Here is a 9,628-nt window from a genome sequence, read left to right as displayed (position 1 = left end):
TCTGCAAGGTGAGGAGGCCCTTTAAGCACCAGGTTCTGTCAGGCATAAACAAACGCTTTATTATTTGAACAACTCAGATAGAGATTTATTATCAGGTTACTTATGATGAAAGGAACCACAAAGTATACATAAAAAGAAGCACAGCCCCTCACAGTTGATAAATAACTAGGTTAATTGACAGTGATAAACAGAGATAGACATCACATGACTTATGTATTTTATTCATTTATAGGATAATTCTCTGCCTTTACATTCCACATAGCCCGCACAACTATTACAACATGGCACAGGTTAGAAATGGTGATCAAACAGCAGCTTCAGGGCAGCTCCTCATGGACTTTGAAACAAAATGATACCAAGAGGCTTCATGCTCAAAACTGTGCCAACAGATATGAACACAGCACCATCGCACATAGATTTGATAGCAAGCTCTTTCTAAAAAGAGTTCCCTAACCCCCTACAAGCAGATATATACAATTATATTTGCAAACATATTTTTAAAAGCATACAGTCAAGATAAAATACTGTATTTAAAATCCTATAATTAATTAATTGGAAGAATTTAAAAAAATCATTTGCACATTTATAATCTCCATAGAAAAGTTACTTTAACTTTTAGTCTTTTAATCTTTGGTCATTTTCATTTTCCAGTTCTCATGCACTAGTCCAATGCTACTGTGCTTAGATTTACAGTTAGTACTTCGTTATTTCCGGTAGGTCCCATGGTGTGCTAATTTTGCAAATAGAGAAGGTGTTAATCCTGCTCTGAGGAGCCCACCACATACTCAGAGAGGATGTTCAAGTTCTCCCCAAAGAAGCTGTTGTAACTGATTTTTTTTTAAAGACTTCCATTGCTCTCTCTCCTCACACACATACAAGCTAACATCTAGGAGCTAAATCCCTAGAGGGTTTCTTTCCACTCCCCTTCCCCCCCAAACAGACCCATAGTATAAATCCAGTGGGAATCTATCCTAATGCTACAAAACCTGCAAAACCCTCTTTACAGAATTCTAACCCCAGTTTGCTTGGGATTAAAGAAGAGCTTCCAGCACCTTCAGAGCAACCCAGAAAGAGAAGGTGGTAGGACAGAACACGTCAAAAGACAATGCAGATCAGAAAATGGCGGCAGGCTAGAAGCACTGTAGAATCTCTCTTTAAAGAGAGAGAGAATGGCACGTTGAGGCAACGAGGCTTAGAAGATCTCTTTGGGTTGGTCCAGAAAGAAGAGATGGAAAGAAATCTCTTCCTGCCCTTTAAATGTAAACACGGAGACATCCATTCTCTGAAAGAGTGAAAACAAAACACACAAGACTGGCATCACAGACTACAGAATTTCACTTGCGATGCTGATGACTATGTGAATCCCTCTGGCTGATGTGGAGTGTTGACAGGTTAACCACTAGTGCAGTAAATAATCCTGCAAAGCTAGTATCCAGGTGCTCAGACATTAAGCCCCTGAAAATCCTTCAGAAGCAGTGTTCCAAGAAATGATGAAATACAACTGGCTCTGTAGTTGATACACTGAATTTGCTATTACAACTTTATAGAAGTTTAGTCTATTAACTGTTACTTTGCTGTTTAGTGGACTCTTCCCAAGCATCAGAAACCACATCTTCATCACACGTGTCCTAAGAAACAAACAAACAAAAAACCCTAGCAGCCCATTAATGAGTCGAGTGTTATGTCCACATTAACAGAGCATATGTTTGTCCAAACACAGACCAGCCTAAATCCCCAAAAGCCATCCCAGAGTTCATGCTGAAGGGCCATCACACTCCTAAGATGGCCATCTCATCTTTAAATCAACTACAAAGAGTCCATACGCAGTACTTGTTTGCACAATGGCTCAGATTACATTACTACAACTCAGGACTAAGAATCCCACCAGCCTCCTGGTCACACTTAATAAGCAACAAATGAAACCCATAAGCTAAATCTGCTCCAAAGCCACATGGCCTGCTTCATACACCAAGTCAGATAACCACAGATGTCACTCTTGCTGTCTGCAGGAGACCAAGGTTGGAGCAGTGTCACCTTGTCCCAAGCCTAGGAAAGAATAGGCATTAATACAAGCAGGGTTCACTCTGACTTCCTGGCTGGGGACTCCAGTCCATTAACTTCTATGATATGGCAGAAATGGGACCGGCAGTATTCTACAAAATAGTCGTTTCCTTATGAAAAAGGAAAGCAGGGTCATGTTGGAAATCCCATTGTGTGGCTCTATTATAATCTTAGAGGATGGCACATCACAGGATCTCTCTCCCAAGAGAATTTATGCATCTTTCTTTTCCTACCTTTTAAGGAAGAATCATCCAGAGTATCATGATGAGTGTCCGTATCTTTTCCAGCCAAGAATCCATCCTCAGAACTTTGTTGCCTTCAGACACAGCCTCTGGATTCCCTGTTGCGTTCAAAGAACTCACATGGTTTAATTCTTCTGCTACAAGCATGAACAAAATTAGGGTAAGCAAAAACAGTTGGTGGAACTACTCTATATCTCGCTGTAAACTCAAACCACAGTGGCTTTCTTAAGCCACAGAGAAGGTAACGAAAGAAAAAAAACTGAAAAGTGAGATGAAATGTTTTGGAGAAAGCTCCAGGCAGCATGAAAGACACTACAGTGAATGAGAATATAATTTTGATGCATTGTTAACAATTAAACTAGGTGAACTGCTTGGAAAGAAGATGAACCTGCTCCTTCTTGCCCTATTCAGTTCAGCCATGTCAAATCAGAGTACTGTAGCATGGATGTGACTGGCAGGCTTTGACCCACCACCACGCTGGGGTGGTGCCATGCTGCATTGCATTGTGAAGACGATCCATGAGAACTGGTAAGGTGACTCCAGTGTGGACACAGAGTTCAGGTTTGGTCATCGCTTACAGTAGCTGTGGTGCAGAGCTCACTCTGTGTGTACAGATGGGGGGAGAGCAAAAGCAAGGATAAAATAATATTATGACTGCAAGACAAATTCTTTCTTTGTGTAACTTAAAAGTGGAGCCAACTGATGGTTGCAGACTAGAGGAGTTGGACTCTGGAACACAGACAGAAGGAAAGGAGAGGGTGATGCTGAAGTAGGAAGAGAGACATTTAAAGATAGAATAGCATTTTGGTTCATGTTTGTGGACAAGGAGGTGGAACAGAGAATGTCTAGATTAGGGAACTGCTTGGATTCACAGGGGCAACAGCTTTGGCATTGCCTAAATGCATAGCAAATGGCCAAGCACTGTCATAATGTCAAACACACACGTGCTACATGTATCAGGCCCTCATCCCTCAAATTGCAGCATAGAAGTCCACAGTGTATTGCCTGTACTCAAGGGTGTATTCCAGTTGTGGCATTTAACATGCCTTGCAACCAGCTGGCTATACCCCATGGTATGAATGATTCCTCCTAGGCTGAGCTTCTACATGGTCTCCTTTCTCTTTGACTTCCCTGTTAGATTAGTTGCCCTGAACCTCTACCCTGAACTTCTGCAGTTTGTTTTTAAGCACTCTCCTCTGTCTGGCTCAGGAGCATTCTATATCCAGCGCAGGAAAGTACTGAACATCCACTTTGTGTCAGAAATGACTTTGCCTCAGAGATATCAGCAGGGACTTTGGAAGGTTCAAGGGAAGGGATGAGAGCTTTCTTTCGAGCATTGGGCAGGGGTCGCTTGAAATCTCAGATGAGAACTTTCTGCATGATCACCCATAAGGATTTAGAAGGGAAAGTGGCAGGGACCCTGGTATAATTCAGCCATTCCTGTCCTCTATGCAGCATTTTTTTTTCTTATTCACGTGGAACAGAAATGTAGTTCAACTCTGTGAGAAGTAGTTCAGCAATGCTGGCTCTGACCTCATGAGCTCCATGTGTGAGAGCACCCACCCTCCCAAACCATACATTCAGCTCAACGAAGGGGTGGGTGATCCTTACCAACACCACCAAGGAGTGAATGCTCATATACTTTAAAGCATTTCTTTGCCGTGTGTTAATTTATCAGGTTTTGGGTTAAAAACAAGAGTGAATACCGGGCAAGCCAGTGTGGGAGTGAGCTTTGCCTCTGAGTTACGGACTGGCAGCATAGCACTCTCACACTCCTCTCATCATGCCCTTGTTTCTTCCTCAACCCCCATAATTACAGGAACTGCTTTGGTACTGAAAATCCAAACCACACTGGAGGCTGCTCTCACCTCCTGTAGATGAAGTGGGGCTACCAGCCATATCCACAAAGCCAGTTACACCTCATCATAGAAGCTAATCAGATTGGTCAGGCATGATTTGCCCTTCATGAATCCATGTTGACTATTCCTGATCACTTTCCCCTCTTCCAAGTGCTTCAGAATGGATTCTTTGAGGATCCCCTCCATGATTTTTCCAGGGACTGAGGTAAAGCTGATGGGTCTGTAGTCCCCTGGATTGTCTTGCTTCCCTTTTTTAAAGATGGGCACTACATTTGCCTTTTTCCAGTCATCTGGGATCTCTCCCAATCTCCATGAGTTTTCAAAGATAGTGGCCAAAGATAGTGGTCATCTGTCCAAGTTTCCACTTCTTGTAAGCTTCCTTTTTGTGTTTAAGCTCACCAAGGATTTCCCCAGTAAGCCAATCTGGTCACCTACCATATTTGCTTTTCTTGCTGCAAATCAGGATGCTTTCTTCCCGTGCCTTTAATAAGGCTTCTTTAAAATACTGCCAGCTCTCCTGGGGTATGTCCAGACTACATGGCTCCATCGACGGAGCCATGTAAACTAGTTTACCCGGCATAGGCAAAGAAGCGGGGATTTAAACAATCCCTGCTTTATTAAAATAAACATGGCCGCTGCGCTGTGCCGACGATCAGCTGATCTGGCACAGCACGGCAGTCTAGACGCGGATCTGTCGGCTGGGGAAGCCTTTGCTGACCGATCCTGTAAACCTTGTTTCACGAGGCATAAGGGATCGGTCGGCAAAGGCTTTCCCAGCCGACAGATCCGTGTCCAGACTGCCGCGCTGTGTCGGATCAGCTGATTGTCGGCACAGCGCGGCAGCCATGTTTATTTTAATTAAGCGGGGATTATTTAAATCCCCACTTCTTTGTCTATGCCGGATAAACTAGTTTACATGGCTCCGTCGATAGAGCCATGTAATCTAGACATACCCCTGGACTCCTTTCCCCTTCATGTAAGCATCCCAGAGAATCCTGCCCATCAGTTCTCTGAGGGAGTCAAAGTCCGCTTTTCTAAAGTCCAGGGTTCACTGAAATTTTTTAATCAAAGGTAAATGTTGAGGACAAGAATGTATTGCTTTTGCCCCTCTAGCACTTCTTGGCCCAAGCAAACCGTAAAGCTACTGCTACTTACCAATTACTTTCACTCTGATATAGTGACCCACTGCAGACTTGTCTCTCCCACTTGCTCTGCACTGGTAACCACCGCTGTGTGACTGACTTACATTATGAAGCTGCAGAGACAAGATGACCCTTGCTTGGGGATTGGAGTGCTCTGTTGATGGGAAGTGTTCCAGCTCTCTGCCAACCTTAGCACAGTCGTTCTGATTGTCTACATGCTTACACCAATAGACATTCGGATCTGAAGACTGGTTCAATTGGTACCTCACTGTGCAATTCAAGGTCAGGGAATCACCTTCTTTAAGGGTAACGCTGTTTGATGGGTAAATGATTTCAAGTGTGTCACATCCTGGGGAGTAAGAGAGAAGACACAACACACATTAACTATTGTATGTGCATTACCTTGCCTAGTATTTTTCAAGTCACTTGCAAGCTCTTGGGGCAGAGTGTCTCTCACTCTGTGGGAACAGTGCCTGGCACAATAAGGCCCTGATCTTGGTTAGTGCTCTCAGGCGCTGTTCTAATACAAATAATTAATCATTTGGCTTTTCCCATAGCCTCAGTGTTACTTGGCGGCCCTGCCACAGAAAGGTGTGAGGAAGAGATATCCCTCAGTATTGTCCTACAAGGTCTAGACATGCAGGTTGGCCATATATTTTTTGCTAAGGCAAGCTTTGACAGAAGATTGGATTTGACAAATGTCAAGTTTTCCTCCCCCCAAAAAGTGTATTTTTGTCAGAAAGCCTAAAAGCCCAAAATTTTTAATTTTCAGTTTGATTGAAAATGTCCAGTTTTTTAAAAGAATAATCTCATTGTTTTACAGGGAAAATAAACTTTTTTTTTCCAGTCAGCTCTAGATACTCCTTCCCCTCAGAGCAGAGTTCAGCTTCTCTCAGGCTTTATCCACAAACCAAGTGAAAGGTGCAATTATAACATGGGCTGTCAAACACCCTCCCCCCACTTAGCTGTAATCTAGCCAGCAGCGGTAACAAGAGCAGTGTAGAGATAGGGCACAGTTTCAGCACAGGCTAACAGAGTATGTCTATACGGTACCTAGAAGGCATATTTGCAGGACTCTACTTACCTATATCTTTTATTCCCAATGCTGTCAGCAGGAGAGCCACAATAAGGCTGCCTCTTCCACACTCAATCAGTGAACCCCTGATTGTTCTCATTTTCTGGATGGCCATCAGATTGAAATCTTGGACAATTTTCGGCACCCCTTTCCTCTCACAGCAGAGAGAGTGCATTAGAAACCTGTATTGTCACCTATGAGCTGTCTGCAAAGTACAAGCTTCTCCCCTTACGAGTTCCGTGTTCACTATTTAAACCACACTGTCATTTAGCTTCATTTAACAGATATCATGGTGTAGAGATCTTCTTAAAGAGCCAGAAGACCGTTAAAGCTAGTCCACCACAACACACACACACACCCCCACACACACACCTACCTACCTACCTAACCAAAGGAGGCCTCACAAAGTTCTATTTCTTCCAAGGCTGGCCATCTGCAGCCAAGAGCATTGAGAATCACATATTCCTAGAATGGAGCTAAATAATCATCATCATTTCACTTTGCACCAACTTCAGTGACATTGTAGAAATTCTCAAGTATTTGACCATAGTCTTTATAGCTTCTCTCCTTTTTCAGCATGGCTTGATGATAGCAAACTGTATTTAAAAAATTTAAAAAATCCCAGTTTATTCTCTGTCTCATTCATTACCACGTACCAGAGAAGGCAGACTTTCTTTTTCCCACGGAATTCAAGTTTGCACTGAGGTTTCAGTGGAGAATTAGCCAAGCGGTTTTGTTTCTTTTCATTTGTAACCTACTTTGCTCTGCCTACTTTCACTTATTACTACTTAAATCCTACTGCTTCCACTTATGAATTCATTTGAACGCTCAGAGCAATTTAAACTGATAGCCCAGGTAACTTTTTACAAATATTTGATTAATTTTAGTTGTTACGAAGCATGAAAAAATAGTGTGAATTCTGTTGCTTTTTCAATAGCTTTTTAAAGGGTGCTGCTTAACGTGTGTGTGTGGAGGGGGGGGGGAGAAATTAGTGAAGCCACAGCAGTTTCAATAATTCATAAAGGCAATCAAGACCATAGACTGTGTTTGCAGAGGGGAGGTCAGCCTCCTACACTAGTTCAGAGTCTGAGAAATAAAATCCTCTACTTAGCAAATCAGCTTCCAGCAGCAAACTAAATGTGAACGACTTTAATGTTAGTGAAGGTGCCCGACGGACAACCCTTAAACAAGACATCTTCTGCCAGCAGAGCACAGAAGACTCAAGCAACAGTTGAAGATTCTCCCACATTGCCCTTCCTATCTTATCCATCCTTCATCATGCCTCAGTACTACCCTAGAGGGGCAAGTTCTGATGTTGAGAAAAGGATTTACCGTCTAGGGCCCATTAAATATCTGGCCTCCGCTGAGAGTGCTCACCCAGATAATATACTGTGACGGACCTCCCCCCACCACATTCTTTATGAAATGGACTCACGGACATGAATATACATAACTCAAAGGTGGTTTGAGTGAATTATTTCATGTAACTCATCGATCTTCATGTAATGATCTGCTGGTTCTGTTTATCTTACTCTGTTGTATGTATCATTTGTGTGTGTAAAATTAGACACATGGAGTGGGGAATACTTGGTGAGTTTCAAATGTATGAATGGGAGACATAGAGGGTGTTACCTGCAACTTCTAGATGAGCCACTGTTAAACAATCTTTTATCTTTAAGTCTGAGCAGTGGTTGGTAGGGAGTGGCCTCAACTCCTTAACAAAAGGAATAGGAAAGGAGAGGCCTGGGTCTTTTGGCTGGGCTGCACCTGAAGGAAGGGGCCAGGGACCCCAGGGTGGGGAAGAGAGCCCTGGTTTAGACTGGTAGCTGGAAAAGAGGTTTTAGGGTGAGTTTAAGTTTGCACTGAGGTTTCAGTGGAGAATTAGCCAAGCGGTTTTGTTTCTTTTCATTTGTAACCTACTTTGCTCTGCCTACTTTCACTTATTACTACTTAAATCCTACTGCTTCCACTTAATAAAACCATTTTTATTTTCTCTCAAACCCAGTGTAAGCGAGTGTTACCTGGGGGGGGGAGGGGGGGGGGCAACCAGTGTGCACATTCCCCCTTTCATTGATAAAGGGGGCTTACCTGATTCTTTGGGGTTTGATCCCATCTGGGGAGTGATATCCCAGGAGGCTGGGCCCTAAACTGCACTCTCCTTGGACCTGAAGTGGTTCAGTGTCTGTACTGCTTCTCAGTGGGGGCAGGGACCTCAGCTCAGAGCCCCAGAGAGCATGAAGGTGAGTGGCAGTGGCCGGGTCAGCACCCCAACAGGCACCCTCAAGGGGCATCTGTGACTACATCATAGTCACTGTGATGGGATGCAATTATGTGGATACACATCGGCTACGTCTAGACTGGCATGATTTTCCGCAAATGCTTTTAAAGGAAAAGTTTTCCATTAAAGGCATTTGCGGAAAAGAGCGTCTAGATTGGCATGGACGCTTTTCCGCAAAAAGTGCTTTTGCGGAAAAATGCTCGTGCCAATCTAGACGCACTTTTGCGCAAAAAAGCCCCGATCACCATTTTCACGGTGACTTTTGCCCGAACGGGAGCAGCATAGTATTTCCGCAAGAAGCACTGATTGCTTACGTGAGATCGTCAGTGTTCTTGCGGAAATTCAAGTGGCCAGTGTAGACAGCTGGCAAGATTTTCCACAAAAACAGTTTTGCGGAAAAACTTGCCAGTCTAGACACAGCCATCCAGTAGAAACTGAACAGAAAAGCCTCCCTCTTTTCACACCAACCATTCTACAGACCTCAGAAGGTTAACTAAGAAACTTCAGGCTAATTGAAGCTGGCAACTTTGAAGCCTATTACCACTCCCCTGAGCCACCCACTTTCCCATGAGGCTGTTGGATTTTTGAATGAAGCAGCAAGGTGTCAGGAGCAGCATGTGAAACATAAACATGCCAGCTTACTTTATATAGAGCTACAAAAAAAAAAAATATTCAATCAACCCGTTCTAATCCTCAACTAAAGAAATGAACAGCAAAATTCTATTCCCCCATTCACATGAAGAAATGAATGTTTGTTTTAAAGCAAATAAAATCTCTTTAGATTTACCAGTACCTGTAATTCCTCAGTCATACTAAAGTGTGGAGTGCAATTTTTGCCCAAAATGAATGTTTTCATGACAGTTTTGCAAGGGAAGGGCAAATTAGACAGGAAATGATCTACAATATAAGATGATCTAGTCTCTCCTTGCCATTGTGGAAGTGCTCCAGCGTGTTCATATATTCCATGATTT

The 9,628-nt window shown here is 43.2% G+C and overlaps 1 protein-coding gene across 4 annotated transcripts; it reads right to left on the bottom strand.

Moving 5' to 3' along the window:
* Positions 1 to 203: 203 nt before the first annotated feature.
* On the bottom strand, positions 204 to 8,876 carry LOC106732098 (uncharacterized). 4 transcript variants are annotated; one of them, XM_025185245.2, is made up of 4 exons: positions 6,389 to 8,876; positions 5,318 to 5,653; positions 2,295 to 2,440; positions 204 to 1,628 (listed from the first exon to the last, which is right to left on the bottom strand). In XM_025185245.2, the coding sequence occupies exons 1-3, from the start codon at positions 6,552 to 6,554 to the stop codon at positions 2,298 to 2,300; spliced, it is 645 nt and encodes a 214-aa protein (XP_025041030.1). In that variant the 5' UTR covers positions 6,555 to 8,876; the 3' UTR covers positions 204 to 1,628; positions 2,295 to 2,297. The 4 variants fall into 4 exon arrangements, with proteins under 4 accessions (XP_025041030.1, XP_075765604.1, XP_025041031.1 ...); XM_075909489.1 differs by having other exon boundaries at positions 204 to 1,282; XM_025185246.2 differs by having other exon boundaries at positions 2,295 to 2,401.
* Positions 8,877 to 9,628: the final 752 nt, after the last annotated feature.

Source organism: Pelodiscus sinensis, chromosome 1, assembly GCF_049634645.1.
Source record: "Pelodiscus sinensis isolate JC-2024 chromosome 1, ASM4963464v1, whole genome shotgun sequence".
Classification (NCBI taxonomy): Eukaryota; Metazoa; Chordata; order Testudines; family Trionychidae; genus Pelodiscus; species Pelodiscus sinensis.
This window is presented reverse-complemented; position numbering and strand designations above follow the sequence as displayed.

Excerpts from the sequence above, each read along its gene's own strand:
- LOC106732098 (XM_025185245.2), bottom strand. The coding sequence starts at position 6,554 with ATGCACTCTCTCTGCTGTGAGAGGAAAGGGGTGCCGAAAATTGTCCAA. Across the intron at positions 5,654-6,388 it reads ATTGGGAATAAAAGATATAG|GATGTGACACACTTGAAATC; the intron begins GTAAGTAGAGTC and ends CTTACTCCCCAG. Across the intron at positions 2,441-5,317 it reads TATCAGAGTGAAAGTAATTG|CAGAAGAATTAAACCATGTG; the intron begins GTAAGTAGCAGT and ends TCATGCTTGTAG.